General features: G+C 43.9%; 1 protein-coding gene across 6 annotated transcripts in view; it reads left to right on the top strand.

The window, feature by feature from the left end:
- The window catches only part of LOC125447454 (frizzled-1-like), a 59,637-nt gene extending 36,103 nt beyond the window's left edge, over positions 1 to 23,534 (top strand). For 5 of the 6 annotated variants that reach the window (XM_059638444.1, XM_059638446.1, XM_059638450.1 and 2 more), the window contains one exon: positions 2,967 to 5,231. In XM_059638444.1, coding sequence (XP_059494427.1) covers positions 2,967 to 3,016 — 50 coding nt within the window. In that variant the 3' untranslated portion in view covers positions 3,017 to 5,231. Of the gene's footprint in view, positions 1 to 2,966; positions 5,232 to 23,487 lie in introns of those variants that run through there. The other variant, XM_059638457.1, reaches the window with a different exon arrangement.
- Positions 23,535 to 25,404: the final 1,870 nt, after the last annotated feature.

The raw sequence follows: 25,404 nt of genomic DNA, 5'->3' as shown, positions 1-25,404 counted from the left end.
CACATCCTCACTCCCTGAAGTCTGTCCACCGTCTACAAGGTGAACTGCACCAATTCACCAAGGCAGCTTAGCTAGTGATATCCAAACCCACAAACACTTCCATCTAGGAAGACAAGGGTGGCAATTTCATGCAAACACCACCCCATGCAAGTATCCCTCTAAGCCACACATCATGCAAACCTTGAAATATATCACCATCCTTCAGTCTCACGAGATCAAATTCCTGGATCTTTCTCCCTAACAGCACTGTTGGTTACCATACACTTAATGGATTGTAGTGGTTCAAGACAGCTCACCACAACCTTCTCAAAAGCAACTATGGGTGGGCCATAAATGCTGGGCCAGGCAGTTATACCCATATCCTATGAAATAATAACTGCGGAATTGCTGGTATATGTCACTTGGGCACAAAGTGGACACCATTGCACCTCTTTAACCTAATTAAAAGCATATTTCTATGGTCTGTCCGACACCGATGTTTCTCCGCCGATCGCTGACACCAACTCCGCCCACTGCCCCCACAGCCAGCAGCTCCACAGTTTACACTTGCACCCAGCCCTGCCAGGTCTTCACCATCCCCCAAAACCTCCCCCTGACTGAGAATGAACAGTCAGTCCTCACTAAAGGACTCACATTTATCCCCCTCCACCCGAACATCAACGAATACTGCACACGCCTAGACATCGAACAGTTTTTCAGCCGCCTCCGCCTCCACGCTTACTTCTTTAATTGCAAGCCTAGACTTGCCCTCCCCCCCGCCATCTATTGACCCCTTCTCCCACCTCCAACATATCTCCCCCTCCTGCACACCACTCCAAGGCTTCCTACCCTTCCTCGACCTCTTCATTTCCAACTGCCTTCGTGACATCCATTGCCTCAACCTCCCCACCCCTCTCATCCTCTCCAACCTCTCCCCGCAGAACATGCAGCCCTCTGCTCCAACCCTAACATCACTATAAAACCCACGGACAAGGAAGTGCAGTTGTTTATGGCGCACTGACCTCTACATCGCCGAGGCCAGGTGCCAACTCTCTGACACCTCATCCTACCATCCCCTTGATCATGACCCAATTCCCGACCAGCAAAACACCATCTCCCAGACCATCCACAACCTCATCACCTCAGGGGACCTCCCGCCCACAGCCTCCAACCTCATCGTTCCCCAACCCCGCACCACCCGCTTCTATCTCCTCAAAATCCACAAACCTGCCTGCCCTGGTCGACCCATTGTCTCTACCTGCTCCTGCCCCACTGAACTTATCTTCACTTATCTCGACTCCATTTTCTCCTCATGGCCCAGGAACTCCGCATCTATGTCTGTGACACCACCCACACCCTTCACCTCCTCCAAAACATCTGATTCCCTGATCCTCAACACCTCATCTTCACTATGGAGTTCCAATCCTGATATACTTGCATTCCCCATACAGATGGCCTAAAGGGTCCTTCCTCCACACTTCCTCTCCCGCAGGCCTGACCAGTCCCCCTCCACCGACACCCTTATCCACTTAGCCAAACTCATCCTTACCCTTAACAACTTCTCCTCCAACTCCTCCCACATTCTACAGACAAAAGGGGTGGCCGTGGGTACCCCACGGGACAAAGCCTGCCTCTTTGAGGGATATGTGGAATAATCCCTCTTCTGCAGCTACACTGGCACTAGCCCCCACATCTTCCTCTGTTATATCAATGACTGTATCGGTGCCGCCTCTTGCTCCCACGAGGAGCTCGAACAGCTCACCCAGTTCATTAACACCCTCCACCCCAACCTTAAGTTCACCTGGACCATCTCCGATACCTCTCTCTCCATTCTGGACCTCTCTGTTGCCATCTCTGGCAACCACCTGGAAACCAATATCTATTTCAAGCCTACAGACTCCCACAGCTACCTAGAAGACACTTCTCATGAACCGTCCTGCAAGAATGCCATCCCCTATTCCCTTGTCCTCATGCACCACCCCACCAACCTTTCGGATTCAATGCATCACCCTCCACCACTTCCGCCAGCTGCAATCTGATCCCACTACCAAGGAAATTTTTCCCTCCCCACCCTTGTCTGTCTCCGTGACTCCCTCGTCCACTCCACACTCCCCACTAGCCCCACCACCCCTAGCAATTTTCCCCTTCCCCATTTCTGAAGAAGGGTCCAGACCCAAAACATCAGCTTCCCTGCTCCTCTGATGCTGCCTGGTCTACTGTGTTCATCCAGCTCTACACCATGTTATTTCCATGGTTATGCTATAGCAGAAATCTTAGCATCAGCATTAGAGGCAATGAGTCTGAAATGTGCTATTATTTTTCTGAGCGCTGATGGAAACAAGTAAGAATTTGTGTACTGTTTGAAATACTGCAATAATACCTCTGATCTTCCAAAGTAAATCAATTTTCTGACTGGTGGAACTTCAAGGGAAGCCAGGTAAACAGCTACTGTATGCTACTAGAGTTCAGCACAGAACGAGGTCATTCAACTGATTGAGTTTGTGCTGGGTCTTTTGAAGAACCATCGTGTTGGTCCTACTTTTCTGCCCTTTCACAATATTGCTGCAGTTTTAATGCCTTCCATTAATTTTCCAGTTTTCTTTTCGAAGGCGATTATTGAAGCTGTTCTCACTATCTTTTCAGGTTGTTCATGATACTTGTTGCATCAAAAACAGTTTTCCTGGCATTGTTTCTGCTTCTTTTACTAGCCACGTTCAGTCTATGTTCATGTGAACGGTTTAATTCATTTGAACAGTTTCTCTTTATTTATTCTGTCTAAATTATTCATGGTTTTAAATATATCTGTCGTATCTCCCCTTAGCCTTTCTATAAGAACATCCTCATTTTTTTCAATCTATTTATGTATCTGTAAGCCCTCAGGACTTAAGATATTCCAGTTAACATTTTGTTTTTATGTGAAACGTGGGTGTTGCTGGCAAGGCCAGCATTTGTTTCCATGAACTGAGCAGTTTACTTTGCTATTTCAGAGAGTTGTCAAAAGTCAACCACGTTGCTCTGGGTCTGGAGGCACATGTAGGAAAAACCAGGTAAGGACGTCAGAGATAATGGGAACTGCAGATGCTGGAGATTCCAAGATAATAAAATGTGAGGCTGGATGAACACAGCAGGCCAAGCAGCATCTCAGGAGCACAAAAGCTGACGTTTCGGGCCTAGACCCTTCATCAGAGAGGTCAGGTTTACTTCTCTAAAGAACATTAGTAAACCAGTTGGAGTTTTATGATAATGATGTTAGTTGTCATGGCTGCATTTACTGAGGCTAACTTTATACTCCAGATCAGCTGCCATGATTGGGATGTTCCCAAAACATAAACCTGGGTCATTCTAGTAAATCATCTCTGCAAATTATTCAAAGACTTTGCATCCTTCAAAAGTATATTACAAATGAAACAGTACCACTACTGGGGTAAAACTTCTCTTTTATATTGTTTGGGCTTTTGTGAAATTCTAACAAATAAAAATGCATGTATTGTACAGAGTTAAAATAAGTTGCTGTGCCTCTGTCCATCAATCCTTGAACCCCTTATGTTTTGTTAACTTGAGTTTTAACTTGGGTCAAAGTCCTGGAATTCCATCCCTTAGTGCATTGTGGCTGAACCCATAGTGGGTTGACTGCAGTGTTTAAGAAGGCAGCTGACCACCATTTTCTCAAGGACAACTAGGAATGGGCAATAAATGGTGGCCAGCCAGTAAAGCACATCCCACAAAATGAATTTTAAAAAACGAGTTGTCACTTCAAAGACTTGCGCACAAACACGTCCAGATTTCTGAGCCCCTGATATAATTGTATGTGATTTAAGGAATTTTAGATCCTTCATATTCACTTCTTAGAGACTGCCTCACTTGTTCCCCAGATGAATCAGTTTAAATATGAAATAAGAACTTTGTACTTTCATTGATTTTTTTTACACTACAAGATGAATTTCTCCTCCTTGGAATAGGAATTTAAGAAATGTAATTAAAATAGCACTAATATTTTTCATTCAATTTATCAAACTTAACAGTTAAAGTTTTTTTAAGGTTTTCACCATGATGTCTTGAGCATGCATTAGTGAATCACAGGCAGTGGACAAATTGCCTTGCTACATGGATATTCTACCTTATGCACAAACGGCTATTTGGATTGTCATGTTAAAGTGCCATTAGTGTCATATATGTTTCCTCCTTTTCTTTCCTTTTTTTTCTATTCATTAACAACCTTACTGACTTTGATTTCCCTTTCCCTATGCACAAAATCATGGCATGGGGGCGAGTGAGCTGGGTAATATATTTCTCTTTTCTATCAACCATGTAAACTACCCATGATTCTGATCTTTCTAAACCACTCCTAATTAAATAGTGAGTCCTTCACCTGATCTCACGTGTTAAAAAACACAACCAACATCTTCACACCAATTTTGAGATTATTTGGGCAATTTATAATTTCTTAATTCACAAAATAAGTGAAATGATGGGAAGCCCAGTTAAAAAACTTATATATTGTGCCTGTTCCAAGTTTTCTACAACCTGGGTCATTGCAATTTACAATTTGATTTCTCCCAATCCTTAGCAGACCTGAAATATATTATGTATAATATGTCGTTACCATTTAGCCTGCATGTTCATGTGTAGCAGAAGAAAATTCTGTTTAATGAAATACTGTTGTGAGTTGACAATGGAAATTAACCAGTTAAGCAAATATTAGCATCTTGTCAGTTTTCACTATAAGATATTGATGCATATATAACTATGCATGCAGCAGTAAATTCCTTATGATGTCTTAGTGTGCATACTTGAACTGTGGCCTTTTCTATAATTTAGTGTGAGAAGTTCTACCATTTCACTCAACTACACAGAACATTTGTATGTGCAATTGAGAGTGGCTAACTTGAATTTCTAAACATTCATTTCTCAGTTCTGAATTAAATGTTCATAAATTTAAATTAATAAGTGTGTTTGAATAATTAACACATTCATTGAATATATGAGTAGTCAAAAGCAATTAGTAGTTTCATAGAGGTGGTTTCTCAAATGCTGCGACACCACAAGCTAAATGAAAGGCATTTGATCCGTTTCAGCTTATCAGTCCAGAATAAATCTATAAACCCCTATTACAACGACAAACTGAATCTGAAATGGTTTGCTTCCACTAGATTGCTCAAAGTTGAACACTTTCTACAAGAAACCTTTACCAAATATTCCTAAATTTGTTAACTTTATTGATTGATGTATTGGTATTGTTTACTGTTCATATTATCCACATTTTTGTCCATTTTACAATACTTTTTACTTGACAATATTAAAATTTATCAACTGTTGTCCCGTCAATGTTTTATCTAAATTATTTGTTAGACTCCTAGCTATCCTCTTTGGATCTTCTTTCCCCTTTGCCACATCAGTACTATCTCCTATCCCCATAACTCTACACCCAGTTCTGAGCTTGTGCTGCAGTGAGAATGTCATTATGTGGCCAAACTGGTCAAACATCAATTTGTAAAATCTTTCCGTCATGCATGTAGCATGCTGTAAAAGTGGGAGATTTGCCTGCTCAGAATTGTGTGGTTACTATAGCATAACAAACTCCCCACATTAAGAGATTCCATGCACAGGATGTTGTCATGTGCAAGCAGCATTCTCATTGAAGGGGACTACTGCACATACACGTCCAAACGTAAATTCAGGATCATCCCTGATCCTCCAAATTGCAGTGGTTAATAGATTGCATTTGAAATAGTAAGGATTCTAGCATAACATGGGTTATTATAAGAAAAGGTGACCTCATCATAGAGTCCCTTATAGGATGGAAGCAGGCCCTTCAGCCCATTGAGTCCACATCAATCCTCCAAAGAGCAGCCCACCCAGGGCCACCCCTTCACCCTATAACTCTGCATTTCCCACAGCTAATCCATCTAGCCTGCATATCATGAGCAGTTTAGCGTGAGCAATCTGCCCAGCCTGCATGTCTTTGGACTGTGGGTGGAAACTGGAACACCCAGAGAATGTGCAAACTTCACACAGTTGCCCAAGGATGGGACTGAACCCTGGCTTCTGGCACTGTAAGACAGCAATGCTAACCAACAAGACTTCAAGACAACTATCTTCAAGACAATTTATTCTATCTGTGCACATTCAAGCTGTGATACTAAAACGAATTCAGTTATGCCCAACAGAACATTTAATATTAATTACTTTGCAGCACAATCATTCAAGAATCTGTATCGATATGGCGTTGCAATCATTTTCGTGCAAGTCGTGATTACAAGACTTTTAAACTGGTTAAGATGTATTTGGTGGGTTACCCTGTAGGAAATCTGGCTTTAAAGATATGTTACACAGGAAAATAAAAACTAAAATCCACTCAGTTCAGTTTCATTGTGTTCAATCTGTTATTGATAGTCTCTAATTGACATTTGCAAATTAAAATGCTCACAAAACAAGCTGTTCTGTTTAAAGTATACAATTAAAAACTTAATATGTGCCAAAAGAAATGTTTTCAAGAATGGCTGATACCTGCTGAATCACTGGGTGAACGTACTGTAAAATGATGTTAGTACTCCTGGATGTAGCAGCTGCAAAAAGTGATAGTTGGTTGGAACTGACAACAACAATTGGTACATCAACTTATTAGATTCAAATCTGACTCAGCAGCAGAAACGGAAGGTGATGAAAAGTGAAAAAACTCAGCGGAATAGTATACAGTTGAATACCACAGAGACCTGAACAACAAATCCCTGTTGTTCATCCTATTCATTCTTGTAATACTATAAAGTTTCATCGTGACAACAAGCCATGTTGCCTTTTAATGTATCTGAGGGTGACTGATAGCAAGGAATCCAAACTAATTCAGTGTTTGGGCCAAGGAATGGCAGATGGATTTTGAATTAAAATAAGTTTATCTTATCTGAGCTTATCTAAAATAAGTTTAGAATAGCAACATGAAAATGCATTTGAAGAAGAGTGTCAAAGTGAAAAATTATGCTATAATAGGGCCAGAATCAACATGTAAGGGATGAAATCAGTACCATCAGTTCCAAAATTCCTTACTTATGGAGATTAATTTAAAAACATAGAATTATGGGAAGCTCTATGGTGAATTTACTGTACTGTTCTCTTGTTTTCTTTCCATAGTCTTGCTCCTTCCTAGCGTTGTAACCTCCTTCACCTCTACAGTAGCTCCAAGATCACTGTAGTCCCACAGTTCTGATTTCTTGGTTTAATTTTCTGCATTTCATTAGCAACACTTCCCACAGCTGACAAGTAAACTTTGGCATTCTGCCCCTAAACCATCCATCCCTCTCCTCTTTTAATATAGACTTCTCAAAACCTACCATTGTGATGAAGGTAATGATAATGACTCCTATGAACAACTTGGAACCCATTACTATGTAAATGGCACCATAGAAATGTAAGTTATTATGCTGTATCATCAATTGGGCTTGTTTTAAGGTCTGTAGTTAGAGGATATTGGTCACTTGTTGTTGCTTAGAACTCAATAAACAATGACTTGGATACACGGCATTTTCTAAGTCATTTTATAAAAAAGAGCAAAGTGCTTGATTGATTGGAATCTTCTCAAATAATACAGGTTGGTAGGACAAGATGGTAGGTGTTGAAAGTTTTGGAGGTGCCAATTGCTGTTTTGTAATATGAAGTAGTTTAAAATTCCACCCCACCTTGATAAGGGAATTCTGAAGTTACAGTAATTAACAAATATACCAATGATGCTTCTTCTGATTGTCTACAAGCTTTTATTGCCTGCATTCCTATTCCTCCAAACATGTTAGGAAACATCAAATTATGTCTTAAAACTTACCTTCCCAGCTTCTTCTAGCCCATGATCTACCCCTTGTTAGACCTGGTCTTAGGAGTCTGCCAACGGTCGGTGGAGTGTGGAGCATAGTGGGCAGGGATGGGGTTCATCACTGCTGCATCACTAGTGCCTCCAAATAATAATGCATCAATAGAATACAATCTGCATTATTAACAAATTTCTGATTTCTTTCAAATATTGTCACATTCATCTGCTCAAAAGAAGAGGTTAATGTTGAGATAAGGCTACTGATGTAGACTCTCCAGGTCTGCTGTGTACTTCTGGCTCACACATGCCATTCTTGCTCCTTCACCCCAGCAGTTAAAAATGGAGACGGAAACTGTGTTGTTCACTAGATTAGATTCCCAACAGTGTGGAAACAAGCCCTTCAGCCCAACAAGTCCACACCGCCCTTCGGAGCGTCCCACCCAGGCCCGTCCCCCTATAACCCACATACCCCTGAACACTACAGGCAATTTAGTATGGCCAATCCACCCAGCGCGCACATCTTTGGACTGTTCGTCAATGACCTGTTGACGTTAGTGCTTACCCTTGCAGAAAGTCTACCCTTCTATTGAATTGAGGTAAACACTTGTCTCGTCTGTAACTGTTATAGTTATCAGCTTTATATATGTCAGTTTAGAATTAGTACATTAAATTGCGACTGTTGTGAAAAACTGAATTCTTTTAAAGTTGATTGTGTTAAAATGGGTTAGATAAGAACAAAATAAAACTATTTTTGAAAATAGTACCCATTAAATTGAAATGGACAAAACTCTCTTTTATTCATTGTTTAAGGAGATGCATTTTTGTTTTGGGAGTTCAGTAGAGCCACTACTAGTTGAGGTGCCATTGCTAGGCAAGCCTAGACTTGTGTAAAAAGTGCTGCTTGACTCATTGGAAATCCCTGAGGCTGTAGGATGTTCCAGGCACTTTATATTGACAATTCTGCATGAGAATTATGTGTTTTCAATTCAACTGTATTTGTAATGAATAACATTGTGATGAATATAATTTGAAACTGGAATTGAAGAAATTACAAGGCAGCAATATTCAGGAATGCTGATGTTCCTAGCAATAGCCAAAGTAACTGTGATATTAATCAATGTCTTGGGGCTGAATGTTACACTTTTTTGGTCTCACTCCAAATCGTGTTGAATTTTTTGGAGGGTTTCTTACTGCAAGGCCTAGTGAGGTTTCTCACTCTGTTTCATTAATTATCCATCACACTTTAGGGCATCTCTGACATAGCTCTATCTTAGCATGTGCTATTTCTGGAACAACTCGCAGCTCGATGGAGATCTGCTGAAAGCCCAGCATCCCTTGCATCTCCATCATCTTTAAAATGTCTCTGTGCACCCAGATGAGGTATGGCATTCCAAAGCTCCCTGCTTGTTGCTGGACGGAATTGTAATATTTTGGAAGCATTTATAATCTGACTAAACAAAAACATGAACAAAAACAAAGCTGCTGGAAAAGCTCAACAGGTCTGATAGCATCTGTGAAGGTAAAAACAGAACATTCTGAGGAAGGGTCACCAGACCCGAAATGTTAACTCTGTTTTTTCCTTCACAGCTGCTGCCAGACCTGCTGAGCTTTTCCAACAACTCGGATTTACAGCATCCACAGTGCTTTTGATTTTTACTAAACAAAAACATCATCTGAGTATCCTTGAGAATCTCTTGGAGCAAAGAGGTAAAGTATTTCCATTAAGCAATACCCAATCTGCTGTTGTATTTTCAGCAGAAACCATGCTCTCCTTTGCTAGTTCTTTTGTAATTCTACTGTTTTAGAAGATGATAGTAGCGAATCAGCAATTGGACAACTGGTTATGACTCTATGATATGTATTCATGTATTAAAGTAACCATGAAATTTTTGATCACATGAATGTCGAAGTGAGGGACAAGAGTTCATGTGGAGTTTGTTACCGAGCAATTGGCAATGCTGCGGAGGGTTATGCTCAGGATATGAATGAATATGAATGATGTATAAGAGAGCTAAACAGAAAGAGAAGTAGGTACGGTAAACACAAACCCTACGGTGATCAAGATTACCACATTCTTAATTTCCAAGATTATTTTCCATCCATCTTCCCAGCATCTGGGTTGAGTATGTGGACCATTTCTTTCAAGCGTTGATGAAAATTGAACTACCTCTGGAAGTTCCAGGTGCATCGACTTTCAGTTGAAGTGTACTTAAAATCAAGTTTTGCAGCTTATGTAATCATTTCCATTCTTCATGCATGAAAATACTGTGAGCATATATGAAGAAGTGTGTACATTTTCTATTATTCATTCATAGGATGTTGATGTCATGAGGAGGCCAGTAGTTATTGCCCAGAGGGCAGCTAAGAGTCAGCCACATTGCTCTGGGTCTGAAATCCCATGTGGGCCAGCAGTTTCTTTCCTGAAAGGATATTAGTGAACCACATGAGGCTTTCCACTTACAATGGTTTCTTGGACATCATTACACTCCTAATTCCACCTTGACAGGATTTGAATCTGAGTCCCCCAAACATTACTTGGGACTCTGGATTTTTTTTTTATTCATTTGTGGGATGTGGGTGTCATTGGCTGGCCAGATTTTATTGCCTATGCCAGTTGCCCTTGAGAAGGTGGTGGTGAGCTGCCTACTGAACCACTGCAGGCATTCTGCTGTGAGTTGACCGACAATGCCATCAGGGAGGAAATTTCAGGATTTTGACCCAGTGATAGTGAAGGAACAACAATATATTTACAAGTCAGGGTAGTGAGTGGCTTGGAGAGGATCTTGAAAATGGTGGTGTTCCCATGTATCTTCTGCCCTTGTCCTTCGAGATGGATGTGGTTGTGTGTTTAGAAGATGCTGTCTGAATTGATAAATTGATAATCTAGTGATAATACCAGTAGGTCATCATCTCCTAATATAACCTGAAGCTGGAAATGTTGAACCAGCAGCAGAACATTGCCATTTTTCATTATCAGAGCACAAGACATCCGACTATTAATGATACTCTTGCTAATCAATGGAATGAGTGCCATTGCAGCTCATTGTGCTCAGACTGCCATCCACTGAGGGAAGTCTAGTTACCAGGATGAGGATACCCAAGATAAGAACTCACATCATGTAAACTCCTACCAATAGATAATATGACTGAAAAAAACAGTTGATTTTCATACTGAAATAGAAATCCAGAGAGTGAGCCCAGCATGGACCTCATGGCAGGAATGAGTGGCCCCAGCGCAGATCTCATTGCAGCAGTGAATGGATCCCTACATTTCTGGGGCAAGCACAGGACCCAGCATTGGAATCAGTAGCTACTACATTGGTGAAGGTGGCATTAGCGAGGTAGGTGCATTGGCAAAAGATGGCACATGAGGATTGGCGACTTTGCCATTATTTGGGTCCAGTGCTGGTGGTGATGAAATGGTGGCAGAAGGGCATCACAGTGACATCGATGAGATGGGCCCAGTGATGAGAGATACGACTATGACATTGGTCGGACTGGTGCAGATGGTGGTGAGAAGGTTTCAGAGGAGAATTGGCCCAGCAGCGAAAGATGGCACCTGGCTATTAGCAGTTTTGACGTTAGCTGGGTCCGGCATAGACGGTGGCAAGGCAGTCATTGTTCTGAGCCGGTTCAGAACTTGAACATTAATTGACTGCTCTTTCAGCAATGTCTTTTACTGGGGCGACACAGTGCCTCAGTGGTTAGCACTGCAGCCTCACAGCGCCAGAGACCCCGGTTCGATTCCAGACTCAGGCGACTGTCTGTGTGGAGTTTGCACATTCTCCCCGTGTCTGCGTGGGTTTCCTCTGGGTGCTCCAGTTTTCTCCCACAGTCCAAAGATGTGCAGGCTAGGTGGATTGGCTGGCCATGCTAAATTGGCCATAGTGGTTCAGGGGTGTGTGGTTATAGGGGGATGGGTCTGAGTGGGATGCTTCAAGGGGCGGTGTGGGCTTGTTGGGCCGAAGGGCCTGTTTCCACACTGTAGGGAATCTAATCTAGTCTTTGTATTATTATAACTATTAAAATTGTGCCATATTATGGCAATGAATGAAAGCTTTTCACTGGACTTTATTGTAAAATACTTGTGACAATAAAATCATTCATTCATTCATAAAGTGGACACTTGTTAAAAAGCAATACTCAATGCTTTCCTTCCTTCTTAATACCTTACAACAACGTAGCCTATCTCCCAAGCACTTATCTAACACTCACCATATGTAACTTTCTCACATCATTGTAATTCTCTAAAGGACTGGGACACAGCATTCAAATATGTCATTTACATTCCAAATAGTCACTAGTCTATGTTAGAAGGAAGGACAAGACAATGCACCCAATGGATATATTTTCAATAAAATAGGAGTACTTTTAAAGATCAGATTGTTGATCCAGTAAGTGAGTGAGTGAATCAGGGAAACCCTAGGCTCAATCTTATTTATGTTGAACTCAGCCAGAGTGATGATTGAGGCACTAGGGAGTGTAAATATTGGCACAGGTTTGTGTATGGAATTAGTATTCATTGATTTGATGAAGTGATTATGTGTAAACATCGGCTTCATCAGAGATGCTGAAGGGTCTAGGCCCAAAACGTCAGCTTTTGTGCTCCTGAGATGCTGCTTGGCCTGCTGTGTTCATCCAGCCCCACACTTTGTTATATTAAAACCAAACAGACTTCTTGGTAGCAACCAAGGCACCTGAATCAATAATGGCTAAATCCAAGCCTGAAGAATCCTCTTTACTGATATCTGGAGACTAGAGCCAAAACTTGGGGAAATATTCCACAGGCTCATCAAGCAACAGCCGTCTCTTTGGTGAATACCAACGCAAAGTGACTCCTCAGATACTGAAGCAGTCCGTGTTCAAATGCAACGAGATCTAGACAATATCCAGGTTTGGGTTGACATGTGGCAAGTGACATTTGCACCACACAAATGTCACGTTATGACTATCACCAATAAGAGACAATCTAACCACCACCCCTTGACATTCAATGGTGTTATCATCACTGAATCCCCACTATCAACATCCCGGGGTTATCATTGGCCAGAAACTCAACTGCACTCATCAGATAATCACAGTGGCTACAAAAGCAGGTCGGAAGCTTGGAATACTGCGGTGAGTAACTCATCTCCTAACTCCTTAAAACCTGTCCACCATCTACATGGCACAAGTCAGGAGTGTGATGGAATACTCCCCACTTGCCTGGATGAGTATGCTCCTTTACCAGTAATGCAACTACCCCACCCCTTTTACATCACTTTCTATCATACCTGAAACATTTAAATCCCGGGACATTCAGCTGCCAGGCTTGTCCCTCTTTTAGCCAATTCTCTGTAATCGCAATAATGTCATAGTTCCAAGTACTAACTGAAGCTCTAAGTTCATCTAGCATGCTTATTATACTTCCTGCATTGAAACATGCATTTCTGACCACCTCCCCTGCTGATTTCAGCAGCTTCCTTGCCTGTTCCTGTTCTTGGTCATGTTTGCCCTGGTTTCTACCTCTCCCTGAATTTCTGCCTCTACTGCCCTACTCCTCTGTTTCCCATCCTCCCGCCACACCAGTTTAAACCCTCCACAATCACTCTGGCTAGCACATTGCCCCCTCCCCCTCCACAAGGACATCTCCTGCTCAGGTATAACCCGTCCGATTTGTACAGGTCCCATGTCCACCAAACTGGTCCCAATTCCCCTTGAATGTGAAACCCCCCACCTCAGACCATCTTTACAGCCATGTATTCATCCTATATATCTGCTGTTTCTACTCTGACTAGCTGGTGGCACTGGTAGTAATCCTCAGATAACTACCTTTGAGGTTCTATATTTTGACTTCTTCCTAGTTCTCTATGTTCTGTTTTTAGGACCTTATCACTTTCTTTACGAATGTCGTTAGTACCACTGTGTACCATTACTATTGGCTGTTTGGCCTCTCCCTCCAGAATGTCCTGCAACTGCACCGAGACATCCAGGACCCCAGCACCAGTGAGACAACACACCATCCTGCACTTTCGTTTGCAGCCACAGGAATGCATATCAGTTCCCCTGACAATTGAATTTCCTATAACCATTTCTATGCCTGTGTTTCTCTCCATCTGCAGCAGAGCCAACCATGGTGCCATGAATTTTCCTGTTGCTGTTATCCCCTAAGATGACAGTCCCTTCAATAGTATCCGAAGCACTGTCTCTATTTTGCAGGGGAATAGCCAAACTACCTGCTTAGCCCTCTTGCTCTGCCTGGTGGTCACCCATTCCCTTCCTGCCTGTGGGATCCTAGTCTGCAGTGTGATCTCCTCTCCATACATGTTATCCACAACACTCTCATTGTTTCATCGTTAAAGAAGGGTAGCAGGTATAATACTGGAAATTACAGGCCTATGAGTCTCACGCCGGCAGTAAGGAAATTATTGGAAAAGATTCTCAAGGACAAGATCTAAATGCATTTAGAAGCAAATGGGCGTATTAGCGATAGGTGACATGGTTTTGTGTGGTGGAGGTTGTGCCTTACTAATTTGATTGAGTTATTTGAGGAGATGGTGAGGATAATTGATGAGGAAAAAATGGTTAATGATGTCTACATGAACTTCAATAAAGCCTTTGATGAGGTCTCCCAAGCAGACTGGTACAAAAGGTGAAGCCACATGGTATTGGATGAGTTGGTAAGATGGATACAGAGTTGGCTTCATCATAAGAGACGGAGAATAACGGTGGAATGGTGCTTTTCAGAATGGAGGTCTGTGACTAGTGGTGTTCCACAGGGATCAGTGCTGGGACCTTTACTGTTTGTAAACTGCATAAATGATCTGGATGAAGTTGTAGCTGGTCTAATTAATAAGTTTGCAGGGGATGTAAAGATTGGTGAAGTTGCGGATAGTGAGGAGGATTGTTAGAGAACACAGCAGGATATAAATCAATTGGAGGCATGGGCAGAAAAAATGGCAGATGGAGTTTAATCTGATCAAATGTGAGGTGATGCATCTTGGAAGGTCAAGTACAGGTGGAAATTGTACAGTGAATGGCAGAACTTTAGGAGTATTGATATGCAGATGGATCTGGATGCGCAAGACCACAGATCATTGAAGGTGGCAGCATAGGTAGATAAGGGAGTAAAAAAACCTTATGGCATGCTTGCCTTCATTGGAAGGGGCATTGAGTGCACGAATAGACAAGTTATGCTGCAGCTCTGTGGAACTTTAGTTAGGCCACACTTTGTAATATTGAGTATAGTTCTGGTCACCAAATTACCAGAAGGAGGTGGCTGCTTTGGAGAGGGTACAGAAAAGGTTTACTGGGATGTTGCCTGGTATGGGTGATTTCAGCAATAAAGAAAGGTTGGCCACACTGGGTTTGTTTTCACTGGAATGTAGGAGATTGAGGGGCAACCTAATAGAAGTTTATAAGGTTGTGGATGTCATAGATAGAGTGGAAAGTATGAGGCTTTTTCTCAGGGTGAAGGGGTCAATTACTCAGGGACACAGGTTCAAGGCTCAAGGGGGAAGGTTTAAAAGGAATGTGCAAATGAGGTTTTTCACACAAGGGGTGGTTAGTGCCTGGAACGTGTTGCCAGAGGAGGTGGTAGAAGCAGGCATAATAGTGGCTTTCAAGAAGCACTTGGACAAATACATGAATAGGAAGGGAACAAAAAGATACAGATCTTGTAAGTGAAGGCAGTTAGTATAGAAGGGCAAAATGTGGTGACACAAGCTTGGAGGGCTGAGGGACCTGTTCTTGTGCTGTATTGTTCTTCGTTCAACCATACATGATGGTACTGTCAGAATCATACCTTACAGACCATGACTTTGAAAAGGCCATCACCAAGCTAGGATGTTTCTTGTCCCACCAATAGGACAAACACACCAGAAGTGGCAGTACAGAGGTACGCAGTTGCTCACCGACTCATCAACATTGACTCTGGATGCCATGAAGTCTATTAGCATCAGATCAAATATAGGCAAGATCTTGCTCATTCCAACCTACTATAGCCCTCTCACTTATGAAGTGGTATTTCTCAATGTTGAACACTAATTAGAAAGTACATGAGGATGACAAGGGCACAGAATGTATTCTGCATAGGGGAATCCTATGTCCATTGTCAACAGTGGCTTTATGGCACCAGTTTTGGCTGGGTGTTGATGGACATAGCTGCTTGACTGGGTGTGTGGCTACAGCAAAGGAAGCAGCAAAGAGGATAGACTTTCTTGACATCATCCTCACCAATCTACCAGCTTCAGATGCATCCAAGATGACAGTGCCAATAGAACTGACCACCACATAGTCCTTATAGAGATGGAATCCATTCTTCACATTGAGGATACCCTTCATCATGTTGTGTGGCAGTGCCATCATGCTAAGTGTGATAGCCTTTGAACATAACTAGTAACTGAGAACTACCATTCATGAGATGGTGTGAGTCATCATCAATGGCAGAATTGTGGAATATTGGCCAGGTATATCCTGTCCACAGAAAGTAGGACAAATTCAAGCCAAGCAATTTCCACCCTATCAGCTGACTCTCAGCTAAACCGTGGAACAGGTTGTTGATAGTACGAGAGATAATAAAATGTGAGGCTGGATGAACACAGCAGGCCAAGCAGCATCTCAGGAGCACAAAAGCTGACGTTTCGGGCCTAGACCCTTCATCAGAGAGGGGGATGGGGGGAGGGAACTGGAATAAATAGGGAGAGAGGGGGAGGCGGACCGAAGATGGAGAGAAAAGAAGATAGGTGGAGAGAGTATAGGTGGGGAGGTAGGGAGGGGATAGGTCAGTCCAGGGAAGACGGACAGGTCAAGGAGGTGGGATGAGGTTAGTAGGTAGCTGGGGGTGCGGCTTGGGGTGGGAGGAAGGGATGGGTGAGAGGAAGAACCGGTTAGGGAGGCAGAGACAGGTTGGACTGGTTTTGGGATGCAGTGGGTGGGGGGGAAGAGCTGGGCTGGTTGTGTGGTGCAGTGGGGGGAGGGGATGAACTGGGCTGGTTTAGGGATGCAGTGGGGGAAGGGGAGATTTTGAAACTGGTGAAGTCCACATTGATACCATATGGCTGCAGGGTTCCCAGGCGGAATATGAGTTGCTGTTCCTGCAACCTTCGGGTGGCATCATTGTGGCAGTGCAGGAGGCCCATGATGGACATGTCATCAAGAGAATGGGAGGGGGAGTGGAAATGGTTTGCGACTGGGAGGTGCAGTTGTTTGTTGCGAACTGAGCGGAGGTGTTCTGCAAAGCGGTCCCCAAGCCTCCGCTTGGTTTCCCCAATGTAGAGAAAGCCGCACCGGGTACAGTGGATGCAGTATACCACATTGGCAGATGTGCAGGTGAACCTCTGCTTAATGTGGAATGTCATCTTGGGGCCTGGGATGGGGGTGAGGGAGGAGGTGTGGGGACAAGTGTAGCATTTCCTGCGGTTGCAGGGGAAGGTGCCGGGTGTGGTGGGGTTGGAGGGCAGTGTGGAGCGAACAAGGGAGTCACGGAGAGAGTGGTCTCTCCGGAAAGCAGACAAGGGTGGGGATGGAAAAATGTCTTGGGTGGTGGGGTCGGATTGTAAATGGCGGAAGTGTCGGAGGATAATGCGTTGTATCCGGAGGTTGGTAGGGTGGTGTGTGAGAACGAGGGGGATCCTCTTGGGGCGGTTGTGGCGGGGGCGGGGTGTGAGGGATGTGTCGCGGGAAATGCGGGAGACGCGGTCAAGGGCGTTCTCAATCACCGTGGGGGGGAAGTTGCGGTCCTTAAAGAACTTGCTGTTAGGTCAGAAGTTAGAAATCCTGCAGTGAGTAATTCACCCCCGTGTCTTCTCAATGAGAAGTCAACCATCAATGAGGCAAGAGTGTGATGGGAAGTCTGTACCTGTCTGGATGAGTTCAGCTTCAAAAAAAAGCACAAGAAGCTTGACACTATGCAGGAGAAAGCAGTTCACTTGATTTAGTGACCCATCCATCAACTTCAACATTCACTAACTTTTCTGAATAAAACTCTTGAGTTTCCCAAAATTCCAGCAAGATGTTTTTGTATTGAACGTAAGGAGTTGTTTTGTAAACTGTCCACTAACATCTGCGGAGAGAGGGAATTGGCATTAATGACTGCATTTCTGCAAGGATTGCACCACTGATGCAAAGTTGATGTGTTTCACATTGCCACGGGAAGAGTGCGGGGGAAGACATTGGTGAGATCAAATTACAAGTTTCCCTGCCAAACAATAAGTATGAGACCCTCTCTGTGGCCATCTGTGAGACAACGCTAATGTCACTAATGTTCATGAATATCCTATAGGGAGGGAAAATACCATACGACTCCAAATCCACAACAATGTGGTTGACTCTTAACTGCCCTCTGGGTAATAAATGCTAGCTTGGCCTATGATGTCTACATCCCATGAATGAATAAAAAAAGAATGTTGCTTAGGCTTTGAGCTATCACAGCTAGATGTAAGAGGGAGAGAGTCTATCATTGAGAGTATGCATCCTGCAGCCACCTATGGACTCCAGCAGATTTATAACTAAAATCATTGAAAAAGTCTTTATTTTTTGTGATAGATTTTAAAAAGTCTTTGAGATTTAAGTCAGTGCTTGGAGATAGTAATGGAATGCTACCACTCTGTAGAAAATGGAATTAATTGAAAGCTGGAAATGCTCATAGAATCTCTACAGTATGGAAACAGGCCCTTCAGCCCAATAAGTGAAAGAGACAGGGAGTATGAAGTTAAATGGAAAGATAAGCAACAGGAGAGATACTGTAGAGATTCTATGAGCAATTTCCAGCTTTCAATTAATTCCATTTTCTACAGAGTGGTAGCATTGCATTACTATCTCCAAGCACTGACAAATCTCAAGACTTTTTTTAATCCATCACAAACAATAAAGACTTTTCCAATGACTTTTGTATTAAATCTGCTGGAGTCCATGTCTACAGGTGGATTTTAGCTCGAGGCAGACTAGGAATACAGCAAAAAGGAAGGATAGCTGAAGACATCTTGGGATTTCCAACCTCTCTAATAATGACAAGAAAGTTAGCATTAAGGCACTTTATCTAAATGCTCATAGTATTTGCAACAAAGTAGATGAATTAACAGCACAAATCCTCTTGAATGATTATGATGTGATAGGCATCACAGAGACATAATTGCAGGGAGTTCAGGACTGGCAGTTAAACATCCAAGGATTCACAACATATCGAAAAGACAGGGAGGTGGGCAGAGGGGGTGGGGTTGCCTTGTCAGTTAAGAATGAAATAAATACGGCACTGAATGACATAGGGTCAGAAGATGTGGAGTCTGTGTGGGTGGAATTGAGGAACCACAAAGGCAAAAATACTATAATGGGAGTTATGTACAGACCTCCGAACAATGATCAGGACCAGGGGCGCAAGATGCACCGAGAAATAAATAGGGCATGTCAGAAAGGCAAGGTCACGGTGATCATGGGGGACTTCAATATGCAGGTGGATTGGATGAACAATGTTGCCGGTGGATCCAAAGAAAAGGAATTCATGGAATGTTTGCAGGATAGCTTTTTAAAACAGCTTGTGATGGAGCCCACAAGGGAGCAGGCTATTCTGGACTTAGTGCTATGTAATGAGCCAGACTTTATAAAAGACCTTAAAGTAAGCGAACACTTAGAAGGCAGCGATCATAATATGGTAGAGTTCAGTCTGCAGTTTGACAGAGAGAAGGCAAAATCGGATGTAATGGTATCACAGTTAAATAAAGGTAATTACAGGGGATTGAGAGAGGAATTGACGAAAATCGACTGGAAGCAGAGCCTAGCGGGGAAGACAGAAGAGCAACAATGGCAGGAGTTTCTGGGTGTAATTCAGGACACAGTACAGAGGTTCATCCCAAAGAAAAGAAAGATTATCCAGGGTGGGATTAGACAGCCATGGCTGACAAAGGAATTCAGGAAATGTATCAAAGAAAAAGAGACAGCCTATAAAGTGGCCAAGAGCACTGGGAAATCAGAAGATTGGGAAGGCTACAAAAACAAACAGAGGATAACAAAGAGAGCAATAAGGAATGAGAGGATCAAATATGAAGGTAGGCTAGCTAGCAATATTAGAAATGATAGTAAAAGCTTCTTTCAATACATAAGAAACAAACAAGAGGCAAAAGTAGATATTGGGCCATTCCAAATTGATGCTGGAAGGCTAGTGATGGGAGATAAGAAAATAGCTGAAGAACTTAATAAGTACTTTGCGTCAGTCTTCACAGTGGAAGACATGAGTAGTATGCCAACAATTAGGGAGATCCAGGGGGCAGAGTTGAGTATGGTAGGCATTACAAAAGAGAAAGTGCAAGAAAAGCTAAAAGGTCTAAAAATTGATAAATCTCTTGGCCCTGATGCGCTACATCCTAGAGTTCTGAGGGAGGTGGCTGAGGAAGGCAATGTGACTGTATCGGCGCCGCCTCTTGCTCCCCAGAGGAGCTCGAACAGTTCATCGACTTCACCAAAACCTTCCACCCAACCTCAAGTTCACTTGGGCCATCTCCAACACATCCCTCACCTTCCTGGACCTCTCAGTCTCCATCTCAGGTAACCAGCTAGAAACTGATGTCCATTTCAAGCCCACCGACTCCCACAGCTACCTAGAATACACTTCCTCCCATCCACCCTCCTGCAAAATTTCCATCCCCTATTCCCAATTCCTCCGCCTCCGCCGCACCTGCTCCCAGGATGAGGCATTCCACTCCCGTATATCCCAGATGTCCAAGTTCTTCAAGGACCGCAACTTTCCCCCCGCAGTGGTCGAGAACGCCCTTGACCGCGTCTCCCGCATTTCCCGCAACACATCCCTCACACCCCGCCCCCGCCACAACCGCCCAAAGAGGATGCCCCTCGTTTTCACACACCACCCCACCAACCTCCGGACACAACGCATCATCCTCCGACACTTCCGCCATCTACAATCCGACCCCACCACCCAAGACATTTTTCCATCCCCACCCCTGTCTGCTTTCCGGAGAGACCACTCTCTCCCTTGTTTGCTCCACACTCCCCTCCAACCCCACCACTCCCGGCACCTTCCCCTGCAACCGCAGGAAGTGCTACACTTTCCCCCACACCTCCTCCCTCACCCCCATCCCAGGCCCCAAGATGACTTTTCATATGAAGCAGAGGTTCACCTGCACATCTGCCAATGTGGTATACTGTATCCATTGTACCCGGTGTGGCTTCCTCTACATTGGGGAAATGAAGCGGAGGCTTGGGGACCACTTTGCAGAACAGCTCCGCTCAGTTCGCAATAAACAACTGCACCTCCCAATTGCAAACCATTTTAACTCCTCCTCCCATTCTTTAGATGACATGTCCATCATGGGCCTCCTGCAGTGCCACAATGATGCCACCCGAAGGTTGCAGGAACAGCAACTCATATTCCGCTTGGGAACCCTGCAGCCCAATGGTATCAATGTGGACTTCACCAGCTTCAAAATCTCCCCTTCCCCCACCGCATCCCAAAACCAGCCCAGTTCGTCCCCTGCCCCCACTGCATCACACAACGAGTCCAGCTCATCCCCTCCCCCCACTGCATCCCCAAACCAGCCCAGCCTGTCTCTGCCTCCCTAACCTGTTCTTCCTCTCACCCATCCCTTCTTCCCACCCCAAGCCGCACCTCCATCTCCTACCTACTAACCTCATCTCACCCCCTTGACCTGTCCGTCTTCCCTGGACTGACCTATCCCCTCCCTATACTCCCCACCTATACTCTCCTCTCCACCTATCTTCTTTTCTCTCGATCTTCGGCCCGCCTCCCCCTCTCTCCCTATTTATTCCAGAGCCCTCTCCCCATCCCCCTCTCTGATGAAGTGTCTAGGCCCGAAATGTCAGCTTTTGTGCTCCTGAGATGCTGCTGGGTCTGCTGTGTTCATCCAGCTACACACTTTGTTATCTTGGTAGTCATCATTCTTTGAATGTTCGCAGAATGCTATAACGAGATCTTGGAATTGTTGCTGTCAATCTGAATAATCATTCTTCATGCACAGAATGCGAAGAAGTCACAACTGTAATAGAAAGACTCCAGACGTAGGAGCAATAATGCATCATAAGAAAGAACTCTGGAATTTTTGGTACAAACCTTGCCCTTGCAGCTGTGGATGTCGAAGTGGGAGACAGTGAGCCTACAGTCAATCTTCCAAGCTTTGCCAATATGTTTCCAGGAATGTTCATACAACTAATGTGTTATACTGAAATTATCAAAAGAACCGATGAAGAATGCCTACTATAACTGCAGACCTATTGCAATCCTGATTTCTTTCTCGTCATAAGTTCCAAATGTTGCAATGCAGGAAGCAAGAGATTGAAGATAAAACCAGAGACGGTAAGAGCATAAGATATAGTGGAAGAATTAGGCCATTCAGCCCTTTGTGTCTGCTCTACCTTTCAATTATGGCTGATACGTTTCTCAGCCCCATTCTCCTGCCTTCTCTCCTTGGCTATTGATGTCCTTACCAGTCAAGAAACTGTCTATGTCTGACTTAAATGACTTGGTCTCCACAGCCTTCTACAGCAATGAGCTCCACTGATGTAGCAATCTTTGGCTGAAGAAATTCTACCTCATCTCATCCTGGTCATCCCATCACTCTGAGGCTGTGCCCTCGGTTCCTAGTCTCTCCTACTAGTGGAAACGTCTCCTCCACATCTCATTCTTTCCAGGTCTTTCAATATTCTCTAAGTTTCAATGAGATCCCCCTCATCCTTCTAAACTCCATTGAGTACAAACCCAGAATCCTGAATGACAATCCCTCATATGACAAGCTGTTCACCCCCGGGAATTTCTTGTGAACCTCCTTTAGATCTACTCCAAAACCAGCACATCCTTCCTTAGATATGTAGTCCAAAACTTCTCACAATATTCCAAATGCATTCTGACCAGAGCTTATACAACCTAAGTAGTACATTTGTGCTCTTGTTGCCTATCAGTCTCAAAATGAATGCTAATGCTGCATTTGCCTTCCTAAGTGCCAATTGAAGCTGCATCCCAACACTGACATTAACCCTGTGGAACTCCACTAGTTGCTGGCTGCCACCCTGAAAAACCATTTTCCAGTCTTCTGATTCCTGTGATTCTCAAAAGATCACGACCAATGCTTTCACAATCTCCTCAACTATCTCCTACAGAACCCTGGGGTGCAGCCTAACACCCTCAAACTCTGGCCACTGATTCACCCACAACTTCATTTACGCTCAGGCACATATTGGCTTACTTATAGATCATATCCTGGGGGGAATAACATTTCAAGTAAAGGGAACACTGGCAAATAGAAATTACAGTGAAAGTGTAAAATGGTGGTAACAGGCTGTGTTTCTAGCCTTGTAGGTGACCTTGTCCAGAAACCTGCCAACATCAGGATATAAGTAGAGCATCACATCTAGGTGGAAATATTGCCCAACTTTGCACAAGATTTGTGACTATTGTCTGGGATTTCAGTAACATTTTGTGGTCCATCTTGAGTGGGAGTTATACCCAGGAAGGCATGGCATCCATAGGACCATCTTTCTGCAATCATGCATATCAAGGGCTCCAACTATTCACAGTCAGTCAGTGAAGAGCCACTGAATAAAGAGCTGCTGGTCTGGAGGGACCACTGGGACAAGGCAAAATAGATAATAGCTCTTAAAATATATGGGGGTGGTATTTTGGAAGGCTTTAAAGGATACATGGTTAAGGAGCTCTGAATTTATTAGATTGATTCTGCCACAAATTAGTGAGCATGTTATCTTATTCCCAATAGGATCACTGGAACAAAGACAGAAGTTGGTGTAAAAGCTCAGCAGGTCTGGCAGCATCTGTGAAGATAAAATCAGAGTTAACGTTTCGGATCTGGTAAACCTTCCTCAGAACTTTTTTTTATCTGGGAGGATTCAAAACATGAGGGATGAAACTTTAGTTGGAATCCACGTGGGGTGAGTCTGAGCCGGAGGCAGTCACTGAGGAATGTGAGATAACAAGGTGTGGAGCGGGATGAACACTGTAGGCTAAGCAGCATCTTAGGAACAGGCCTACTCCTAAGATGCTACTTGGCCAGCTGTGTCGGTCCACAACTTGTTATCTTGGATTCTCCAGCATCTGCAGTTCCTATTATCACTGAGGAACATGATATGGCTGTGAAAACGAGTTTTAGCAAATACCAGGTCAAACACCAGGAGTGACAGTGAAATTAATGTCAGTGGGCAAGAAGAAAGATTGGAACGGAAATCCTCTTGGAGAGAGGAGCAGAACTTCTTCAAGATGGGCACACCTAGAAGAGATGTGGCAGTGAGTTAAATACTAAATAAAACCAGAAAGAACAGCAAATGCTGTAAATCAGGAACAAAAACAGAAGTTGCATGAAAAGCCCAGCAGGTCTGGCAGCGTCTGTGAAGAAAAAACAGACTTAACGTTTTGGGTTCAGTGGCCCTTCCTCAGATCACTCCTTCAGGACTCTAACACAGGCAACATTTTTGCTGTTCTCTTTGGATGTCTCCACAGGAGGACATGAGTTTGCAAAGCCTGGCTCTAAATGAGATAGTAATGGTTGCAAGATGTATGCTGAAGCACTGGTAATTCTGCTAATGGTGATATGCACAGAAATCAGTTCTTATCTTTCACCAGATAGTCGTCCTTTGACATGCTTTACAGAGACATTGAACTGATAGAGCACCTCACCTCTGTTGTAAAGGGCCACCCCCTCACTAATTTCTCCTACGACTGGAAACATCTCCACGTCCACTCTATCCAGGCCTCTCAGCATTCTGTAAGTTTCAAGGAGATCCCTCCTCATCCTTCTAAACTCAACTACTCCTCATACAATAAGCCCTTCATTCGCATGATCATTCCGATAAAACTCCTCTGGACATGCTCCAATGCCAGCATATCCTTCCCCGGATGTTTGGCCAAAAACTGTTGACAATGTTCCAAATGCAGTCTGACTTGGCCCTTATGCAGTTTTAGCTCTTGTATTCTAGTCCTCTGGAAATGAATGCTAACATTGTATTTGCTTTCCTAACTGCCAACTGAACATTCATGTTAATTTTAAGTGAATTCTGAACTTGGACTCAGAGATAATGGGAACTGCAGATGCTGTAGAATCCAAGATAATAAAATGTGAGGCTGGATGAAGACAGCAGGCCAAGCAGCATCTCAGGAGCACAAAAGCTGACGTTTCGAGCCTAGACCCTTCATCAGAGCCGTGGATGGGGTGAGGGTTCTGGAATAAATAGGGAGAGAGGGGGAGGCGGACCGAAGATGGAGAGAAAAGAAGATAGGTGGAGAGAGTATAGGTGGGGAGGTAGGGAGGGGATAGGTCAGTCCAGGGAAGACGGACAGGTCAAGGAGGTGGGATGAGGTTAGTAGGTAGCTGGGGGTGCGGCTTGGGGTGGGAGGAAGGGATGGGTGAGAGGAAGAACCGGTTAGGGAGGCAGAGACAGGTTGGACTGGTTTTGGGATGCAGTGGGTGGAGGGGAAGAGCTGGGCTGGTTGTGTGGTGCAGTGGGGGGAGGGGACGAACTGGGCTGGTTTAGGGATGCAGTGGGGGAAGGGGAGATTTTGAAACTGGTGAAGCCCACATTGATATCATTAGGCTGCAGGGTTCCCAGGCGGAATATGAGTTGCTGTTCCTGCAACCTTCGGGTGGCATCATTGTGGCACTGCAGGAGGCCCATGATGGACA

This window comes from Stegostoma tigrinum, chromosome 2, assembly GCF_030684315.1.
Source record: "Stegostoma tigrinum isolate sSteTig4 chromosome 2, sSteTig4.hap1, whole genome shotgun sequence".
Taxonomy (NCBI): domain Eukaryota; kingdom Metazoa; phylum Chordata; class Chondrichthyes; order Orectolobiformes; family Stegostomatidae; genus Stegostoma; species Stegostoma tigrinum.
Note: the sequence above shows the minus strand (reverse complement) of the source record. Positions and strands in the feature narration are given on the sequence as shown.